General features: G+C 30.5%; 3 protein-coding genes across 3 annotated transcripts; 1 reads left to right on the top strand and 2 right to left on the bottom strand.

Moving 5' to 3' along the window:
* Positions 1–5,246: 5,246 nt before the first annotated feature.
* LOC119610040 (senecionine N-oxygenase-like) lies at positions 5,247–7,955 on the bottom strand. The gene is made up of 5 exons (XM_037965116.1): positions 7,678–7,955; positions 7,424–7,616; positions 7,181–7,352; positions 5,604–6,139; positions 5,247–5,526 (listed from the first exon to the last, which is right to left on the bottom strand). Exons 1-5 carry the CDS (start codon positions 7,875–7,877, stop codon positions 5,353–5,355), a joined length of 1,275 nt encoding a protein of 424 aa, XP_037821044.1. The 5' UTR covers positions 7,878–7,955; the 3' UTR covers positions 5,247–5,352.
* Positions 7,956–11,409: 3,454 nt separating this feature from the next.
* LOC119610036 (electron transfer flavoprotein subunit alpha, mitochondrial) lies at positions 11,410–13,186 on the bottom strand. Its single transcript, XM_037965112.1, has 4 exons — positions 13,059–13,186; positions 12,852–12,968; positions 12,628–12,768; positions 11,410–12,535 (listed from the first exon to the last, which is right to left on the bottom strand). Exons 2-4 carry the CDS (start codon positions 12,894–12,896, stop codon positions 11,726–11,728), a joined length of 996 nt encoding a protein of 331 aa, XP_037821040.1. The 5' UTR covers positions 12,897–12,968; positions 13,059–13,186; the 3' UTR covers positions 11,410–11,725.
* Positions 13,187–17,826: 4,640 nt separating this feature from the next.
* Positions 17,827–21,152, top strand: LOC119610041 (toll-like receptor 2). Its single transcript, XM_037965117.1, is given in 3 exon segments — positions 17,827–20,534; positions 20,536–21,030; positions 21,032–21,152. Coding segments are annotated over 3 exon segments (2,775 nt in total). The 5' UTR covers positions 17,827–18,308; the 3' UTR covers positions 21,086–21,152.
* Positions 21,153–23,352: the final 2,200 nt, after the last annotated feature.

Genomic DNA, 23,352 nt, shown 5'->3' with positions numbered 1-23,352 from the left:
TATGGAAATATGTCAGTTTTATACTCTTCTATTGAATAATGTCTTCTTAAGATTGTGGTCTATAGAAATAACACTGCTTTATACTCTTTTATGGAGAAATCTGTTCTTTAGGTACTATTTCATAGAAAAAACTCTTCTGTGAACTCTAGTCTATGGAAATCGCCTACAAAAGTCTTCTATACTGTCAATAGCTCATTTTAAAAAACTAGTCTTAAATGATTCAGCATATTTTTTTTTGTTGTTAAAATGTTTAATCTATTTTATAATTTCATTCACATAGCAATTGCTTAACATATTTCAATAATAAATACAAATATTTAGTAAAAATATCCATTGGGTTTCTATAACATAATAGAAGTAGGTAATAAAACAGCAAACATTTACTTAAAAAAAAATTGTTATTAAAACTATAATTTTATTATAAATTGCTATTTCCTTCTATCGATCAAAAATGATTGAAAAAAAAAACAGCAAAAAAATTTAAAAAAAAATACACATATTTATGTTTACAAATTGTTTAACTTGTTTTTATACTTTCGATTAGCATGTGCAAAAAACAACACAATAACAACATACACGAGGTGATTATTTTTTTTTTTTTTTTGAAGCAAAAACAAAAATACACACCCTCCTCTAAAAAAAAAGAAAAAAACAAACAAACCTTTACACACATCTAAACAAACCTTTACTTAAGCATACAAATAAACATAAGGAAGACAATAAATTTATTGAGAGTATTAATACTCTCTTTTTAATTGTTTGTAAACTTTGCTCAATTTGTAAGTATGTATGTCTAGATGTGCGTAACAAGACGTCAAATTAATTAGGAAAACAAAACAAATAGAGCTAATACAACTAAAACAAAAACTATTCTTATCAAAATACTAGACACCAAACCATATGGTGGTTTAGAAAAAAATAGAAAGAAAAGTTTAGTTTTTCTTCTTTTTAATTAAAGCTGTTACTGTGTCATTAAAGTTTAATAATCCCAAAAAACAAGATTGTTTTTCTACTCAAAATTAATCAATTACATAATTATAAATGTACTCTACCTTAGTCATGGAAAAATTTAAATTTTGAAATATTACAAAATCATAACTACAAGGTATAAAAATACTAGCTCACAAGACCAGGTAATAGACTGCAATATGGACTAGACTAGACTATAGACTAGTCTATAGTCTAGTCTAGTCTATAGTCTAGTCTATAGTCTAGTCTATAGTCTAGTCTATAGTCTAGTCTATAGTCTAGTCTATAGTCTAGTCTATAGTCTAGTTTATAGTCTAGTCTATAGTATAGTCTATAGTCTAGTCTATAGTCTAGTCTATAGTCTAGTCTATAGTCTAGTCTATAGTATAGTCTATAGTCTAGTCTATAGTCTAGTCTATAGTCTAGTCTATAGTCTAGTCTATAGTCTAGTCTATAGTCTAGTCTATAGTCCTAGTCTATAGTCTAGTCTATTGGTCTAGTCTATAGTCTAGTCTATAGTCTAGTCTATAGTCTAGTCTATAGTCTAGTCTATAGTCTAGTCTATAGTCTAGTCTATAGTCTAGTCTATAGTCTAGTCTATAGTCTAGTCTATAGTCTAGTCTATAGTCTAGTCTATAGTCTAGTCTATAGTCTAGTCTATAGTCTAGTCTATAGTCTAGTCTATAGTCTAGTCTATAGTCTAGTCTATAGCTAGTCTATAGTCTAGTCTAGTAGTCTAGTCTATAGTCTAGTCTATAGTCTAGTCTATAGTCTAGTCTATAGTCTAGTCTATAGTCCTAGTCTATAGTCTAGTCTATAGTCTAGTCTATAGTCTAGTCTATAGTCTAGTCTATAGTCTAGTCTATAGTCTAGTCTATAGTCCAGTCTATAGTCCAGTCTATAGTCTAGTCTATAGTCTAGTCTATAGTCTGGTCTATAGTCTAGTCTATAGTCTAGTCTATAGTCTAGTCTATAGTCTAGTCTATAGTCTAGTCTATAGTCTAGTCTATAGTCTAGTCTATAGTCTAGTCTATAGTCTAGTCTATAGTCTAGTCTATAGTCTAGTCTATAGTCTAGTCTATAGTCTAGTCTATAGTCTAGTCTATAGTCTAGTCTATAGTCTAGTCTATAGTCTAGTCTATAGTCTAGTCTATAGTCTAGTCTATAGTCTAGTCTATAGTCTAGTCTATAGTCTAGTCTATAGTCTAGTCTATAGTCTAGTCTATAGTCTAGTCTATAGTCTAGTCTATAGTCTAGTCTATATAGTCTATAGTCTAGTCTATAGTCTAGTCTATAGTCTAGTCTATAGTCTAGTCTATAGTCTAGTCTATAGTCTAGTCTATAGTCTAGTCTATAGTCTATCTAGAGTCTAGTCGTATGTCTAGTCTATAGTCTAGTCTATAGTCTAATCTATAGTCTAGTCATAGGTCTAGTCTATAGTCTATTCCTATAGTGCTAGTCTATAGTCTAAGTCTAGTCTAAGTGGAATTAGAACTGGATTATAGACTTTACTCAGTTTTCCTCCCTGTTTTACAATAAATGTAAAGAGACAAAAATGTTTATTCTCTGTAACAACATCTTAGGTAACTTAAAAAAATGTACCAGTTTGTTATACAATAGGTTACACTAACGGTATTATTAATCACTAGAGTTTGACAGCATTAATCAAGTTTTCTTATCTTTATTAAAGCAGATAATTTTATCTAAATGTTAGTTAAATTGAAAATTTTATTAAAAGTTTGCTTTGCAATAATATTTATAATACCGGGAGCATCTTTCTTTAAAATAGATAATTAGTTAGACTTTGTGCTGTTAAATCTTTTGGGAAAAGCGTTTTTTTAAGAAAAATTTCCATAATTATTCTAATGGTTTATAGCCTAAACAGGTTTTTATTTTCTCTACTTAATTTGAAAATTATCAACCTTTTTAATGAAATTCATTTCATATAATGTATTTAGTTTGGTTAATAATGGGACGGACGTCTACATAAAATTGGTACCTGGCGGAGAATGGCATTTAAGAAATGTTTGTTTTAATTATCTACTTAAAAATAACTTAAAAAAAAAATTGCCCAAAAAGTCAACTTTAAGAATACCCTACTTATTTTAACGTTCGTGTGTCAAAATCAAAAATTTCCATCGAAAATTAAATGTATGGATGTTTAACATACATATACTATAGACTAGACTATAGACAATACTATAGGCTAGACTACAGACTAGACTATAGACTAGACTATCGACGAGACTATAGACTAGACTATAGACTAGACTATAGACTAGACTATAGACTAGACTATAGACTAAACTATAGACTAGACTGCAGACTAGACTATAGACTAAACTATCGACTAGACTGCAGACTAGACTATAGACTAGACTATAGACCAGACTAGACTATAGACTAGACTATAGACCAGACTAGACTATAGACTAGACTATAGTCTAGACTATAGACTAGACTATAGACTAGACTATAGACTAGACTATAGACCAGACTAGACTATAGACTAGACTATAGACTAGACTATAGACTAGACTATAGACTAGACTATAGACTAGACTATAGACTAGACTATAGACTAGACTATAGACTAGACTATAGACTAGACTATAGACTAGACTATAGACTAGACTATAGACTAGACTATAGACTAGACTATAGACTAGACTATAGACTAGACTATAGACTAGACTATAGACTAGACTATAGACTAGACTATAGACTAGACTATAGACTAGACTATAGACTAGACTATAGACTAGACTATAGACTAGACTATAGACTAGACTAGACTATAGACTAGACTATAGACTAGACGATAGACTAGACTAGACTATAGACTAGACTAGACTATAGACTAGACTAGACTAGACTATAGACTAGACTATAGACTAGACTATATACTAGACTATAGACTAGACTATAGACTAGACTATGGACTAGACTATAGACTAGACTGTTGACTAGACTATAGACTAGACTAGTGACTAGACTATAGACTAGACTATAGACTAGACTATAAACTAGACTATAGACTAGACTATAGACTAGATTATAGACTAGACTATAGACTAGACTATAGACTAGACTATAGACTAGACTATAGACTAGACTATAGACTAGACTAGACTAGACTATAGACTAGACTATAGACTAGACTATACTAGACTATAGACTAGACTATAGACTAGACTATAGACTAGACTATAGACTAGACTATAGACTAGACTATAGACTAGACTATAGACTAGACTATAGACTAGACTATAGACTAGACTATAGACTAGACTAACTATAGACTAGACTATAGACTAGACTATAGACTAGACTATAGACTAGACTATAGACTAGACTATAGACTAGACTATAGACTAGACTATAGACTAGACTAGACTTAGACTAGACATAGACTAGACTATAGACTAGACTATAGACTAGACTATAGACTAGACTATAGACTAGACTATAGACTAGACTATAGACTAGACTATAGACTAGACTATAGACTAGACTATAGACTAGACTATAGACTAGACTATAGACTAGACTATAGACTAGACTATAGACTAGACTATAGACTAGACTATAGACTAGACTATAGACTAGACTATAGACTAGACTATAGACTAGACTATAGACTAGACTATAGACTAGACTATAGACTAGACTATAGACTAGACTATAGACTAGACTATAGACTAGACTATAGACTAGACTATAGACTAGACTATAGACTAGACTATAGACTAGACTATAGACTAGACTATAGACTAGACTATAGACTAGACTATAGACTAGACTATAGACTAGACTATAGACTAGACTATAGACTAGACTATAGGCTAGACTATAGGCTAGACTATAGACTAGACTATAGACTAGACTATAGACTAGACTATAGACTAGACTATAGACTAGACTATAGACTAGACTATAGACTAGACTATAGACTAGACTATAGACTAGACTATAGACTAGACTATAGACTAGACTATAGACTAGACTATAGACTAGACTATAGACTAGACTATAGACTAGACTATAGACTAGACTATAGACTAGACTATAGACTAGACTATAGACTAGACTATAGACTAGACTATAGACTAGACTATAGACTAGACTATAGACTAGACCATATACTAGACTATAGACTAGACTATAAACTAGACTAGACTAGACCATATACTAGACTATAGACTAGACTATAGACTAGACTAGACTATACTATAGACAATACTATAGAATAGAATTAGTTTAATGAAAACACCAAATTTCTATAAAAAGTAAACAAAATCTTTTGTATTTACGGTTATTAATTAGAATTATTTACAAAATTCTATACTTTTCAATTAAAAGTTCAATTAATAAAAAAAGTTTTCAATTGGCAGGGAATTTAACAAAATGTTCATCATCTAATATCTTATAGTTATAGTTACGATATGTTTCCAATTCATAAATATATTTTCTGCCACAATCCTTCATAATATTCGCCACTACAGGTTTCATGTTGGTAATGCCGGTCATTGCGCAGAGTTCTCTGTAGTATTCATACTGAAAAAAGTTAATATAATAGATAAAAGAAATAAAAGATTGAAAACGTTGTCTTTTAGAAAAAAAAAACACCCCACCTCTTTTGCACCCATTTTATGAGCCTCACATTGCCTTATGCCTCTCTCTTTGCGTTCCTCTATTTCATGCGTTAATTCATCCAACATTTCCTGTTTCGAGGGAAGCTCCACTTCATTGCTAAAGAATTTGGTGACAAAACGTATCTGCATATCTAAACATAGTGTGGGTAAAACTGCAAAGGGTAAACCGATAATGGCCATTGTGGGATACTCGATATTGATACAATGTTTGTACAAGGGTTGGACAAATTTATTTTGTACATAAATGCCACAATCACAGCTTAGGAAGGGGAATGAGTATTGATAACCGGTACAATAGACTACACAATCAAAATCTTCGACGCTGTCATCCTTAAAGACTGCACCAGTTGGGGTAAAATATTTAACATCGGGTTTTTGTCTGACGGGACCCATGAAGTCGGTTGGTGGCGCTTCCGGTAAATGATGACTAAGAAATATTTGTTTTGCAGTTTTAGCAATATGTTGAGTAATATCCATGCCACTGGGTCCAGCACCAATAATCAAAACTTTTTTATCTGTTGGTAGGTTTTAGGGACGAAAGAAAAGAATAAATCATTGACTATTCTATAGTTCAGACTATAGACTATTTTTTAGTCTGGACTACAGACTATTCTATAGTCCAGACTATAGACTATTCTATAGTCCAGACTATAGACTATTCTATAGACCAGACTATAGACTTTTCTATAGTCCAGACTATAGACTATTCTATAGTCCAGACTATAGACTATTCTATAGTCCAGACTATAGACTATTCTATAGTCCAGACTATAGACTATTCTATAGTCCAGACTATAGACTATTCTATTGTCCAGACTATAGACTATTCTATAGTCCAGACTATAGACTATTCTATTTTCCAGACTATAGACTATTCTATTGTCCAGACTATAGACTATTCTATAGTCCAGACTATAGACTATTCTATAGTCCAGACTATAGACTATTCTACAGTCCAGACTATAGACTATTCTATAGTCCAGACTATAGACTATTCTATAGTCCAGACTATAGACTATTCTATAGTCCAGACTATAGACTATTCTATAGTCCAGACTATAGACTATTCTATAGTCCAGACTATAGACTATTCTATAGTCCAGACAATAGACTATTCTATAGTCCAGACTATAGACTTTTCTATAGTCCAGACTATAGACTTTTCTGTAGTCCAGACTATAGACTTTTCTATAGTCCAGACTATAGACTTTTCTATAGTCCAGACTATAGACTTTTCTATAATCCAGACTATAGACTTTTCTATAGTCCAGACTATAGACTTTTCTATAGTCCAGACTATAGACTTTTCTATAGTCCATACTATAGACTATTCTATAGTCCATACTATAGACTATAGTCCAGGCTATAGACTATTCTATAGTCCAGGCTATAGACTATTCTATAGTCCATACTATAGACTATTCTATAGTCCACGCTATAGACTATTCTATAGTCCAGACTATAGACTATTCTATAGTCCAGACTATATACTATTCTTCTTCTTTACACTCTGACTATAGAAAGGCTTTTTACTTTTAAAAATTTCCAAAAATTACCTTTAAACATTTGTGCTGAACGATAAAGATGACTGTGTAACTGCAGACCCTTAAAAATATCCATGCCAGGTATGTCGGGGTATTGAGGTTTTTTAAAATGACCATTACAAACAAAAATTCTATCAAAATGTTGTACACTTAAAGTATTTGTGTTGTGATTTAAAACATGGACCTAAATTTAAAAATTAAATTACAAAAAATCATTTAATTGTGTTATTAATTAAAAAGGAATAGTCTACTAGCCTCCCACTCCTTATTGGAACGTGGTTTAACGCGTATCACTTCATGTTGCAATTTAATATAATGTCTTAGTTTAAAATGATCAGCATAAAGATTTAAATATTCCAAAACATTGGCGGAAGTAACAAATGATAACTCAAACTTTTCGGGATAGGGAAAATCGGAATAACCCATAACCTCTTTGGGTATATTGGTTCTTTAATGGAAAAAGAAAATTAAATAAATTTATTATTAATAAAATGTTTGTTAAGTTTTACCTTAAACCCTCATACATGCTACTATGCACCTCCTCATCATGTTGTTTGGAAACATCAGTGTCTCTGTAAACCCAAGTGCCTCCCACTTGTTCCTCCCTTTCATAGCAAACCACTTCCATATGATGTTCTAAAGAATTTTTCACCGCCGACAAACCGGCTGTACCCGCTCCTATAACACATACACGTATTTTTTTATTCATTTTTTTTTTATTTAAAAATTTATAATTTCTTTGTAACCGTTTGATCCCAGCCGTTCATTCGCAAGTCTGAAAAGTTACTGCTCCATCATACAAAAGATGTTTATATTATATTCATGCAGTTCTAGTCATTAGTGGGCTTTACAACTACTACTTACTGCTTAACATTGTATGGGTTTGATATGATATTACAAATTATTATTTTTATTTATTTGTAGATTATTTGTACCCTACTCTACTTAGTAAATGGTTGTATCTTTAGTTTGTTATCATTGTTTAATAATGAAATCTGTTTTAAACTTTTCTTTAGACTCCTGACTACGAGTTAGTCTATAGTCTGGACTATATTTAGATAAGTCTATAGTCTGAACTATAGATTAGTCTATAGTCGTATATATATTCTATAATCTGGACTATAGATAAGTCTATAGTATGGACTATGGAATAGTCCTTAGTCTGAACTATATATTAGTCTATAATCATGATTAAAGATTAGTGTATAGACTGAATTGTATATAAGTTTATCTTCTGGACTATAGATTAGTCTACAGTCTGGACTATAGATTAGTCCATAGCCTAAACTATATATTAGTCTATAATCAGGATTAAAGATTAGTGTATAGACTGAATTGTATATAAGTTTATCTTCTGTACTATAGATTAGTCTATAGTCGACTATAGATTTGTCTATAGTCTGGACTATAGATTTGTCTATAGTCTGGACTATAGATTTGTCTACAGTCTGGACTATAGATATGTCTATAGTCTGGACAATAGATTTGTCTATAGTCTGGACTACAGATTTGTCTATAGTCTGGACTATAGACTAGTCTATAGTCTGGATTACTGAAAAGCCCACATTCTGGACTATTGATAAGTCTTTAGTCTGGATTATAGATTAGTTTATAATGTGGACTTCAGATTAGTTTCTAGTCTGGGCAATAGATCAGTCTATAGTCTGGACTATTAGATTAGTATATAAACTATATATATAAACTATATATAAACTATATATTAGTCTATATCAGATTAGTATATAGACTGAACTGTATATAAGTTTATCTTCTGTACTATAGATTAGTCTATAGTCTGGACTATAGATTTGTCTATAGTCTGGACTATAGATTTGTCTATAGTCTGTACCATATATTTGTCTATAGTCTGGACTATAGATTTGTCTGTAATCTGGACTATAGACTAGTCTATAGTCTGGACTACTGAAAAGCCTACATTCTTGACTATTGATTAGTCTTTAGTCTGGATTATAGATTAGTTTATAATGTGGACTTCAGATTAGTTTCTAGTCTGGGCAATAGATCAGTCTATAGTCTGGACTATTAGATTAGTATATAACCTGTACTCTAGATTAGGCTTTAGTCTGGACTATAGATTAGTTTATAGTGTGGATTTCAATTTATAGTCAGGGCTATAGATCGGTCTATAGTTTGGAATAAAAAAATTAGTATATTGTCTGATCTATAGTCTAGATTAGTCCATATTCTGGACTATATATAGATTAGTCTATTTTCTGGGATATTGCATAGTCTATAATCTGGATTATAGATTAGCCTAAAGTCTTTACTGTATGTTAGTCTATAGTCTGGACTAAAGATTAGTCTATAACCTGGTCTATATATAAGCCTATACTATGGATTAATCTATATTCTGGACTATAGATTAATCTATCTTCTGGACTATAGATAATATTATAGTCTGGACTATATATAAGACTGGACTATAGATTAGTCTATAGTCTGGACAATAGATTAATCTCTAGTCTAAACTATAGAGTAGTCTATAATCTGGATTTCTAGAAGAATGTCTTCATATAAAATGTGTCTACTGCCAGTAGCTCATTGTTGAAAAAATAATCTCAAATGATTCAGCACATTTTTTTTGTTAAAATGTTATATCTTTTCATTTCATATTTCATTCACATAGCAATTGCTTAATTAATAATTGTAAATAATCTCTCATATTATATGTGTCGCTTTTGACACTGGACTACGACATTTTGGTTTTCTCATTGTCGTTATTGACTGTGTATACATGTTGTGATGAGAAGAATGTTATTTTGTCGAGTGACTGCTTTCGACTCTATTCAATAGAAAATACTCTTCTTTTGACTCTGATCTATAGAAAGGTGCTAACTTTAGAGTCTTGTCCAGAGAAAATACTCTTTTTTCTACTCTGATCAATAGAAAGGTTTAACTGTATATATAGTCTTGTCGATAGAAAAGTGTCTTCTTCAGAATTTGGTTTATAGAAGTGCTTTCTCTTTCCTTTTGTTTCTAGTCCTTGGACGTTTCTTCTCAATAGACTTTTGCCTAAAAATACTGAATTCTTGAGAGTCTAAAGACTACATTTTAGTCTGTTAGAGTCTTTTTTATAGAAAAGGGTCTTTCGATTGTGGTCTGCAGACTCTGATCTATAAAATAGCGGCTTGTTTTGAAATTGATCTACAGAAGTTTCTTTTTCAATGGCTGATCTGTAACTGAAACTGATCTGTAGAAGTTTATTTTTCATGCCCTTATCTATTAAAACATCTTTAGAGTTTGAACTATCGAGAATCTCTTCTTTTGATCTATTGAAAAATTGTGTTTCTTCTTAACACTGTAGTGTATAAAACTTTTTTTCCTTCAGATTTTCGGACAAACAGTGTCAGCTGTTTGTTTTAAGTTTGATTTGTATTTAACCTTGATTATTTGCACAACTAATAAGTATTAAGGCAAATGTATGTACTTCATACATATTTAATGCAAAACAAGAACGTGATTTGTTTAAAAAATTAATTTAAAACTATAGTTTTTGTAAACATAAATAAAATGTTTGTTGGGATTGAGATAATAAAAAGCCTTAAAGTATACTAAGGTTTTTAAACAAAAGTTGAGATATTAAAGATGCCACATTTTTTCTTTTATACCTGTTTTAACTATGGACTATACAATAGACCATTGTCTGGGCTATAGACAACACTAGAATGTAGTCTAGACTATAGTCAGGACAACTGATCTATTTATATAGTCCGTATCATAGATTAAACTATAGTCTGAATTATAGATCAGTCTATATTCTGGACTACAGATAAATCTATGTTCTGGATCATAGAGTAAACTATAGTCTGGTTTATAAATCAAACTATAGACTGGACTATAGATCGGTCTATAGTATATACTGTATATTAGCCTATTCTCTAGACTATATGGACTATAGACTAGATTGTAATCTGGACCATAGACTATACTATAGATCAGTCTAAAGTCTGTTTGTAGTCTTGACTATAGATCAGTTGATAGTTTGGGCTGTAAAACAGTAGATCACTTTGTAGTCTAAAAGCCTTTACTAATAACCATAAGAATTTATCATTTAAAGATCCCCGCATTTTTTTCGAATCTTTGGCACTAGGCAACTCTGTTTTAGTTTATTAACATACAACGCTTTCAAAGCTTGCGTAATATAACAACAAATTCAATTGATAAGAATAGATTTAATATAAAATAACTATGAACAAACAACAATAGCAAAAACATTGAAATAGTCTGTCGGTCGATCGTATAATTGTTTTTGTTTTCTTTTTAAGATTTTGAAAAGCTTTTTTTTTTATTCTTAAAGTGATAAAAAATATAGTATTCACACTTTTAGTAATGATTTTTTGCATAGAAAAATATGAAAAAAAATAAAACTTATACTTGTTTTTCATTAAACTTAAACTTTAGCTAATTCATAATTAAATGCACTATTGGTTCCAATCACACTCCCCGCGCCTACAAAAAACACAAGGAGTTAATTTTACGATCGACCACAAGTTTGTAACTTGTTGGAGGGTTTAATGTTGTTTTTTTTTGTACAATTTACAATTTGCCAGTTAATTCGGGAACTGCCTTGAATAGATCAGCTACCAAACCAATATCGGCTACTTGGAAGATGGGAGCCTCTGGGTCTTTGTTGATGGCCACAATAGTCTTAGAATCTTTCATGCCAGCCAAATGCTGAATGGCACCAGAAATACCAACAGCAACGTATAGATCGGGGGCAACGATTTTGCCAGTTTGACCAATTTGCAAGTCATTGGGCACATAGCCGGCATCGACAGCAGCACGTGAGGCACCTACAGCAGCGCCGAATTTATCAGCCAAATCGTAGAGCAATTTGAAGTTGTCGCCCGATTTCAAGCCACGACCACCAGAGATGATTACCTTGGCACTGGTCAATTCAGGACGATCAGACTTGGTCAATTCTTGGCTAACGAATTCAGTCAAAGATTGGGCATAATCACCGGCAGGAGCTTGTTCAATAGCACCACTACCGCCCGAGGCAGCAGCGGGAGCAAAGTTGGTGGCACGAACGGTAATAACCTTAACAGGATCCTTGGAACGCAAAGTCATAATGGCATTACCAGCATAAATGGTGCGAACAAAGGTATCTTCACTCTTAACATCGATGATTTCAGAGATGGGAGAAACATCCAATTTAGCAGCTACGCGAGGCAAAACATTTTTGCCAAAAGCAGTGGCGCCAGCCAAAATGTGAGTGAACTTGAATTGATTTTGGGCAGCCACCACCAAAGGAGTCAAGGATTCGGCAGTAAAACCCTTGAAGGCTTCATTTTCGGCTACCAAAACTTTAGCAACACCTTCTACTTTGGCTACAGCTTCCGAGGCCTATAAAAAACAAACACACACACACAAACAAACGCATTTCACATTAGGTGTTATGCAAACTTTTAGCTTTTCTGTCTTTTTTATCAACTTACGGGACCACACTTAGTGCCTGCTACCAAAACTGTGACGTCACCACCGATCTTCTTGGCGGCAGCAATAGTATTCAAAGTGGCAGGATTCAATACCTCATTATTATGCTCGGCCACTACCAAGGTGCTCTTGCAACGGTGTAACTATTAAATTGGAAACATAAATTTATCACCACTTAATTAGTAAAACCTGCACATGCTACTCTTAGGAAAAATTAAAAACTTACGATACTGGTACGCAATAAACCACGAGCTGTATTGCTGCTGAACATATTGTTGTTGTTTACACTTCAATAACTTTTCAAACTTAATAAATTACAAGAATAAATTGGCACAACTAAGCACTGTTTTTCAACATAAAAAAGTAAGAAAATAATAGATTAATTTAATAAAATTTTACAAAGTATTTGATTAAATTTATTAGAAAAATCTACCTCTCCGCTCAATTAACCCAACTGACTGAACAAAAAAAGAGATCACTGCAAAAGTACTAAAGTCCACTGTTGCGTTGCCAACTGTTGTGGCAACTTGCCGTTAAAAACACAGCTGTTTTAACAAAAAGATTAGAATTGCAACTGCAGGCGTTAAGCGACAGCCACAGAAACCAGGTTTAAGTTAAACATAAATAAATACTACTAACTAACTAACTACTACTAACTAACTACTAACTAACTAACTAACTAACCTAACTACAACTAACTAACTAACATAACTAACTAACTAACTAACTAACTACTAACTAACTAACTTAACTAACTACTACTAACTACTAACTAACTAACTAACTAACTAACTAACTAACATAACTACTAACTAACTAACTAACTAACTAACTACTAACTACTAACTAACTAACTAACTACTAAACTAACTAACTAACTAACTAACTAACTAACTAACTAACTACTAACTAACTAACTAACTAACTACTAACTAAACTAACTAACTAACTAACTAACTAACTAACTAACTAACTAACTAACTAACTAACTAACTACAACTAACTAACTAACCTAACTAACTAACTAACTACTAACTAACTAACTAACTAACTAACTAACTAACTAACTAACTAACTACTAACTAACTACTAACTAACTAACTAACTAACTAACTAACTTACTAACTAACTAACTAACTACTAACTAACTAACTAACTAACTACCTAACTAACTAACTAACTAACTACCTAACTAACTAACTAACTAACTACTAAACTAACTACTAACTAACTAACCCTAACTAACTAACTAACTAACTAACTAACTAACTAACTAACTAACTAACTAACTAACTACTAACTAACTACTAACTAACTAACTAACTAACTAACTAACTAACTAACTAACTAACTAACTAACTAACTAACTAACTAACTAACTAACTAACTAACTAACTAACTAACTAACTAACTAACTAACTAACTAACTAACTAACTAACTACTAACTAACTAACTAACTACTAACTAACTAACTAACTAACTAACTAACTAACTAACTAACTAACTAACTAACTAACTAACTAACTAACTAACTAACTAACTAACTAACTAACTAACTAACTAACTAACTAACTAACTAACTGAACTAACTAACTAACTACTAACTAACTAACTAACTAACTAACTAACTAACTAACTACTAACTAACTACTAACTAACTAACTAACTAACTAACTACTAACTAACTAACTAACTAACTAACTAACTAACTAACTAACTAACTAACTAACTAACTAACTAACTAACTAACTAACTAACTAACTAACTAACTAACTAACTAACTACTAACTAACTAACTAACTAACTAACTACCTAACTAACTAACTAACTAACTAACTAACTAACTAACTAACGAACTAACTAACTAACAGACTAACTAACTACTAACTAACTACAACTAACTAACTAACTAACTAACACTAACTAACTAACTAACTAACTAACTAACGACTAACTAACTAACTAACTAACTAACTAACTAACTACTAACTAACTAACTAACTAACTACTAACTAACTAACTAACTAACTAACTAACTAACTAACTAACTAACTAACTAACTAACTACTAACTAACTACTAACTAACTAACTACTAACTAACTAACTAACTAACTAACTAACTAACTAACTAACTACTAACTAACTACTAACTACTACCTAACTAACTAACTAACTAACTAACTAATCTAACTAACTAACTAACTAACTAACTAACTAACTAACTAACTAACTAACTAACTAACTAAACTAAAACTACTAGACTAACTAATAACTAACTAACTAACCTAACTACAACTAACTAACTAAGCTACTACTACTAACTAACTAACTAACTAAAAACGAACTAACTACTAACTAACTAACGAACCAAAGGAATATTAATAAAGTAGCATCACTTGACAGCTGACTATTTTTTTTTAAAACTAGATAAATGAAGCAAATTGTCAAAGTTTGTTTTGAAAATTGTTAACATTGTTTAACGGTTCGCCATTTGTAAATTGTGTTGGCTATTGTTAAAATTTGTGAAAAGTTGACAAAAGTGAATTAAAAGTGGTTTTAAATTAGTTTAAAAGTGTAAGAAATTGTACTAATACGATAATAATATAATTAAATTGTTAATATTTTAACTTAAAAGTAATCTTTTTTAGGTTAAAAATGTTTTGTTCACAATTGTTGTTCAAGGAAATTTTAAGTCTTGACACAATCTTAAATTATTCCAAAAACAAAAACATGTGGTTGTTGTAGATGTTGTTGTACAACAAGAGATGTCGCTACTTTATTAATATACTTTGTAACTAACTAACTAACTAAACTAACTAACTACTACTAACTAACTAACTAACTAACTAACTAACTAACTAACTAACTAACTAACTAACACGACTACTACTAACTAACTAACTAACTAACTAACTAACTAAACCTAACTAACTACTAACTAACTAACTAACTAACTAACTAACTAACTAACTAACTAACTACTAACTAACTAACTAACTAACTAACTACTCACGAACTAACTAACTAACTAACTAACTACACTAACTAACTAACTAACTAACTAACTAACTACTAACTAACTAACTACTAACTAACACTAACTAACTAACTACACTAACTAACTAACTAACTAACTAACTAACTAACTACTAACTACTAACTACTAACTAACTACTAACTAACTAACTAACCTAACTAACGAACTAACTAACTACTAACTAACTAACTAACTAACTACTAACTAACTAACTAACTAACTAACTACTAACTAACTAACTAACTAACTAACTAACTAACTAACTAACTAACTAACTAACTAACTAACTACTAACTAACTAACTAACTAACTAACTAACTAACTAACTAACTAACTAACTACTAACTAACTAACTACTACTAACTAACTACTAACAACTAACTAACTAACTAACTAACTAACTACTAACTAACTAACTAACTACTAACTACAACTAACTAACTAACTAACTAACTAACTAACTAACTAACTACTAACTAACTAACTAACTAACTAACTACTAACTAACTAACTACTAACTAACTACTACTAACTAACTAACTAACTAACTAACTAACTAACTAACTAACTAACTAACTACAACTAAAACTAACTACTAACTACTAACTAACTAACTACTAACTAACTAACTAACTAACTAACTAACTAACTAACTACTAACTAACTAACTAACTAACTAACTACTAACTAACTAACTAACTAACTACTAACTAACTAACTAACTAACTAACTAACTACTACTAACTAACTAACTACTAACTACTACTAACTAACTAACTAACTACTAACTAACTAACTAACTAACTAACTACTAACTAACTAACTAACTAACTAACTAACTAACTAACTACTAACTAACTAACTAACTACTAACTAACTAACTAACTAACTAACTAACTAACTACTAACTAACTAACTAACTAACTAACTAACTAACTAACTACTACTAACTAACTAACTAACTAACTAACTAACTAACTAACTAACTAACTAACTAACTACTAACTAACTAACTAACTACCTAACTAACTAACTAACTAACTAACTACTACTAACTAACTAACTAACTAACTAACTAACTAACTAACTACTAACTAACTACTAACTAACTAACTAACTAACTCTAACTAACTAACTAACTAACTACTAACTAACTAACTAACTAACTAACTAACTAACTAACTAACTAACTAACTAACTACTAACTAACTAACTAACTAACTAACTAACTAACTAACTAACTAACTAACTAACTAACTAACTAACTAACTACTAACTAACTAACTAACTAACTAACTAACTAACTAACTAACTAACTAACTAACTAACTACTAACTACAACTAACTAACTAACGAACTAAAATAACTAACTAACTAACTAACTAACTAACTAACTAACTAACTAACAACTAACTAACTACTAACTAACTAACTAACTAACTAACTACCTAAACCTAACTAACTAACTAACTAACTAACTAACTACTAACTACCTAACTAACTAACTAACTAACTAACTAACTACCTAACTAACTAACTAAACTAACTAACTACCCAGTAAAAATTGGAGCTTACATGCAAGCAGGTTTGTAAGGGAACGAAGCTATTTTCTCCCTTACAAACCTGCTTCGATAAGGCATGATTTTTATATAGCGAATTCCCACTTGGAAGCATTCCCACTAGTAAGCTTAAATATTATTTAAATACTTCACTTACAATCTGCTTCTCTGTAAGGGATAGTAGTAAGCTTTTAATTTTTTTCAGCTTACATTATAAAATTACTCCTATCATTGGTATTCCCTTATTTCCTGCTTCTCAGTAAGGCTTAATAGTAAGCGAATACAGATGCAGTTACTTCCCTTTTTAGCTTCCTAAAGTCTAAAAATTTTTTACTGGGTAACTAACTAACTAACTAATTAACTAACTAACTAACTAACTGACTAAACAAGTTACTTTTAAAGGGCTAATATGTTATGTTTAGTGTAGGTAGTTAAAGGGTATCTTAAGAAGTGCAAAACACCCCAGTATTTTAAAATATTAATAAAAATTTAAGCTCTTAATTGAAACCCCATGATCGTTAATAAGGGGAAATAACTATTAAAGGTAATTTTTTATTTTAATAGAAACAAAATTTCCTTAAGTGTAAGGTAATTATTATTAAATATGTTTTTTGATAATTTAAAGAAAAGGATAGTTTTATAAGCCCCCATATATGTATGTATGTTTAAATAGAAATATATATAGAAACTGATAAAAAAAATCAAGTAAATACAACAAATAACATTATAACAAATTGATAAAGATAAGCTACCAATAGCTACTACCTACAAATAATGTTTTTGCCAAAGTTGACCAAAATAAAATTTGAGCAATATTTAGTAATTCGGCAGTTGGCAATTGTTAAAGACTATATACAAAAAATCGGTTAAAACATTTTTAACGGTTATCTATAAAAAGAGAAAATATAAAAACAAAGAATTTGACAAAAAAGAGAGAGTGAAATTAGAAAATAATAATAAAAAAAATAAACAAATCTGTAACAATTAATAGAAATTTAATAATATATAATTCTAGTGGAATATTTAATAAGATATAGAAAAAGAGCAAAGTTAAATATTAATGTTTTTAAAACATAAATCAAAATATGTTTGTAATATTTAAAATAAAAACTATTATAAATCTATTATTAATATGGTGCTGGTGTCTGAGTTGTAAGGGCATAAACTCCAGCGCGATAAGCCCACAATTTAAAGATAATAACAACAATTTTTATAAAGATAACTGGGCCAATAATAACTTTAATCTTCATAATAATGCGAAATTAGCGACACAAAGCCATTTGGAGGAGACTATAGTAACAGCTCAAGATATTGAATATACCACTCCCTATGCTACACCTGGGGTAACCTGGGATACGGAGGAGAAATTACTGGAAAATTCTTTGGTAAAATTAAAAACTTCCAATGAAGAGAATAGCTGTTTATTGGATTCTTTAAAAATGGCTCTATTATGGTGGTCTTACGGCAATGGCACTTTGAGAGAAACAAATTTGAGGGTCTTGACCAAGCAGCAACAATTGGATTTATCTTATCGTAATATTAGCAAAGACGAAGAGTTAATGGAGTTAATGCTGGCCTCTAACAAAGACAAAGAAAGTTTAAATGTGGTGGCAGCCTCTTTAGCTTTTAATAATTTAACCAATGTGCCCTATAACACCTTGGAACTAATGTCTAATACCTTAAAGTATCTTAGTTTAAAGGGTAATCCCTTTCTGGATATAACCTCGGAAATAGAAGATCGTAATTTACACTGTTTACTGCTAAATGAGGAAGATGAATTAAATTTACCAGAAAACCGTAAATTATTTACCAAATCGCAGGAGGGTATAGCCTGGGCCACTTTTCCCTATATGCCTCAACTATTGGAATTGGATATCAGTAATTGTGATATAGAATTTATCAGTAAAATGGCCTTTCAAAATCTAACAAATCTCAAAAATCTTTATATATCTTATAATAAAATGTTAACCCTACAATCGGATACGTTCTATTACACCCCCAATTTGCAAGTATTGGATCTATCGTTTACCAATGTTTATGACTCTTTCATGAATCAATTGGTGGCTTCTCCCACTCTAGAATCGGTGATGAAACTGATTTATGGTGTTAATATACAACAATATACTTTTAAGTATTTGCCCAACTTAGTATATCTGGATCTATCTCACACCAAATTGACTCGAGGCAGTGCCATAGCATTTACTCATTTGGGTCCTAATCTTAAATACTTAAGTTTGTGTTATACCTCTTTTCCCGTGTTTGGCAATGGCATATTTAAAAATTCTTCCCTTATAGGCCTGGATTTATCGGGTAATACCCATGCTGCCTTTAGCATTACGGAAGATGTATTTGAGGATTTATCTAAAACTTTATCGTATTTATATTTTGAAAAGGCCAATCTAAAAGATCTTTCCTGGTTAAAGCATTTACATAACTTACGTTTCTTGGCCTTGGCGGGTAATAATATCAACACCCTGACATTTGAACACTTTCAAAATCTCCAGCAGTTACAGGTTTTGGATTTAACCTCTAATCAAGTGGGCAATTGGTATAACCAGGTTTTTGTTAATAATACCAATCTGCGTGTTTTAAGCCTAAAAGATAATAATATAAATATCATCACCTCGGAAATGTTAAAAGATTTCAGCAACTTAATTTACTTAAGTCTGGGCGATAATAACTTTATCTGTGACTGCCTTTTAAGAGATCTAGTAGATATAGCGGCCTCAAATAATAAACAAGCCAAATGTCAGGGGAATTTTTGGCAGGATCTTCACAACACCCTTAATATTACCAGCAACGATTTACAGTATATTTTAGAACATTCTAAACTATTTCTCAACACCAGTCTTCGGAATCTGGATGTTCATTCGGTGGTATGGTCGCAAAGTTATGAAAAACTTAGACAATCTGCAAGAAAATTTAGCACGACTCATAAATTTAAAAGCAAACCTAAAATGCGTTTTATTCTCGATGCCCTTAGAACTTTTAATGCCTCCAATATTTGCCATCATTATCACAATACCACGGCCGACTATGATGCACGCCTAAATGGCTCTTTAGTTAAAGTACAACTTTTAGACTATGAGGAGGAGCACTATTGGTGCTACAATGAAACCGAGAAACAAACTTTGATTAGACTTAATTGTCAGAGAACTTCTTTGGTGGAGGATATAGTGGAAGAATTGGATTCCTTAACCACCTATGTTATGGCCATTGTAGGCAGTTTAATCGCCATAACCGTCATATGCTTGCTGGTGTATTGGAAACGTTGGCATATCTACTACTACTATTCCTCGCTTAAATCGGCCCGCTCTACTTTCATCCGTCTCCCAGGAAAATATCAACAAATTTCAAAATTTATGTGATCAACAGCCTCATATGATTTATGACATCTTCATTTCTTATTGTCAAAGTGATCGCGATTGGATTGTCCAGGAACTTATGCCTAATGTCGAAGACACTGGTGATATTTCTATTTGCCTACACGAACGTGACTTTCAAATTGGTGTTACCATACTTGATAATATAGTCTCCTGCATGGAACGTTCCAAAGCTCTAATGCTTATTATCTCTTCCAACTTTTTACTCAGTCACTGGTGTCAATTTGAAATGCAATTAGCTCAACATCGTATATTTGATCTGAATAAAGATCATTTGATATTAGTTTTTCTAGAGGAAATACCACGCAGTAAAAGACCTAAAAATCTGCAATATTTAATGGATGTTAAGACCTATATTAAATGGCCAGGAGGTAAAGGTAAACGTCACATACAACCGGAGGAGAGGAAATTATTTTGGAAACGTTTTAAAACGCACTTTAAGGAATATTGGTTTGAATGCTACAGAATCTAGAGCGTAAATGGAAGTAATTATTATAAAAAGTAAATAATTTAAGTAATTGTACCTGATTGATGTAAATAATAGAAAAAAAAAAACACTGTCTAAATTTAATTGTATTTGTAAATAGTTTGTAATTATTAATTTTAATGAAAAAATAAAAGATGCCATATTATGTTTAAATGTAAAAATTTGAAGAGTTTGGAAATTCTTGTAGATAGATAGATAGATAGATAGATAGATAGATAGATAGATAGATAGATAGATAGATAGATAGATAGATAGATAGATAGATAGATAGATAGATAGATAGATAGATAGATAGATAGATAGATAGATAGATAGATAGATAGATAGATAGATAGATAGATAGATAGATAGATAGATAGATAGATAGATAGATAGATAGATAGATAGATAGATAGATAGATAGATAGATAGATAGATAGATAGATAGATAGATAGATAGATAGATAGATAGATAGATAGATAGATAGATAGATAGATAGATAGATAGATAGATAGATAGATAGATAGATAGATAGATAGATAGATAGATAGATAGATAGATAGATAGATAGATAGATAGATAGATAGATAGATAGATAGATAGATAGATAGATAGATAGATAGATAGATAGATAGATAGATAGATAGATAGATAGATAGATAGATAGATAGATAGATAGATAGATAGATAGATAGATAGATGGATAGATAGATAGATAGATAGATAGATGGATGGATGGATGGATGGATAGATAGATAGATAGATAGATAGATAGATAGATAGATAGATAGATAGATAGATAGATAGATAGATAGATAGATATAGATAGATAGATATATAGATAGATAGATAGATAGATAGATAGATAGATAGATAGATAGATAGATAGATAGATAGATAGATAGATAGATAGATAGATAGATAGATAGATAGATAGATAGATAGATAGATAGATAGATAGATAGAAGATAGATAGATAGATAGATAGATAGATAGATAGATAGATAGATAGATAGATAGATAGATAGATAGATAGATAGATAGATAGATAGATAGATAGATAGATAGATAGATAGATAGATAGATAGATAGATAGATAGATAGATAGATAGATAGATAGATAGATAGATAGATAGATAGATAGATAGATAGATAGATAGATAGATAGATAGATAGATAGATAGATAGATAGATAGATAGATAGATAGATAGATAGATAGATAGATAGATAGATAGATAGATAGATAGATAGATAGATAGATAGATAGATAGATAGATAGATAGATAGATAGATAGATAGATAGATAGATAGATAGATAGATAGATAGATAGATAGATAGATAGATAGATAGATAGATAGATAGATAGATAGATAGATAGATAGATAGATAGATAGATAGATAGATAGATAGATAGATAGATAGATAGATAGATAGATAGATAGATAGATAGATAGATAGATAGATAGATAGATAGATAGATAGATAGATAGATAGATAGATAGATAGATAGATAGATAGATAGATAGATAGATATATATACGTGAAATTCCAGACTTGGAAGACAACTTCAAAGCTGGCATTGTATGTCAAAATTGGTGCACACTGAAGAACCATAGTTACTTAGTTAGTTTATTCGTTCGTTAGGTCACAGGGTACTTTGTGGTTAGGTCTCTATCGGGCTTGTCTCCTTTACCAGTGTCTTATGTAGGAATCGAACCCATAACCTCCGGTCTAACGACGAGAACATTAACATACCGGAGGCCACAACATGTATATGAAAGTAAATGGCGGACATTCATTTACCCACCTCAATAACATTATTCATTAATATTTGTAAATTTTCTTAAAAACGCCAAAGTTACATCTAAATTAGCTAAGTTGCTATCACTGTTTAGGTATTAGCGTTGACTTACCATACATATACTTCCAGCAGTAAGTTGGCAACGCTGAACAAAGTATAACGTTATTTTTAGTAATATTTTAAAAGGCGGGAGTACACCCGCACTTATTGATTATAAAAAAGTAATTTTTTGGAAAATTATTAATGTAAGAGTTTTAAAATAGGAAAAATTAAGTGAGTTAAATAATTTTAATAAAATATTCTTGGAAAAACATATTCTAAAAGGATAAATGTGTACTTTAGCACAAGTTTTATAAAACCGAAAGCAAAATTAATAACAAAAATTTGCATAGATTTGTTTAATAGTAGTGGATACATAGGTAATATAATTTTATTAAATAAAATTAAATAATTAATTAAAATAATTAATTTCGATT

The sequence above is a fragment of the Lucilia sericata genome, unplaced genomic scaffold, assembly GCF_015586225.1.
Source record: "Lucilia sericata isolate MDLA Ls3-8-SP2 unplaced genomic scaffold, ASM1558622v1 Contig001106F_arrow, whole genome shotgun sequence".
Taxonomy (NCBI): Eukaryota; Metazoa; Arthropoda; class Insecta; order Diptera; family Calliphoridae; genus Lucilia; species Lucilia sericata.
Note: the sequence above shows the minus strand (reverse complement) of the source record. Positions and strands in the feature narration are given on the sequence as shown.

Excerpts from the sequence above, each read along its gene's own strand:
- LOC119610036 (XM_037965112.1), bottom strand. The coding sequence starts at position 12,896 with ATGTTCAGCAGCAATACAGCTCGTGGTTTATTGCGTACCAGTATC. Across the intron at positions 12,769-12,851 it reads GTTTATTGCGTACCAGTATC|TTACACCGTTGCAAGAGCAC; the intron begins GTAAGTTTTTAA and ends CCAATTTAATAG. Across the intron at positions 12,536-12,627 it reads CAGGCACTAAGTGTGGTCCC|GCCTCGGAAGCTGTAGCCAA; the intron begins GTAAGTTGATAA and ends TGTTTTTTATAG.
- LOC119610040 (XM_037965116.1), bottom strand. The coding sequence starts at position 7,877 with ATGAATAAAAAAATACGTGTATGTGTTATAGGAGCGGGTACAGCCGGT. Across the intron at positions 7,617-7,677 it reads AGCATGTATGAGGGTTTAAG|AACCAATATACCCAAAGAGG; the intron begins GTAAAACTTAAC and ends TTTCCATTAAAG. Across the intron at positions 6,140-7,180 it reads TTCAGCACAAATGTTTAAAG|ATAAAAAAGTTTTGATTATT; the intron begins GTAATTTTTGGA and ends ACCTACCAACAG.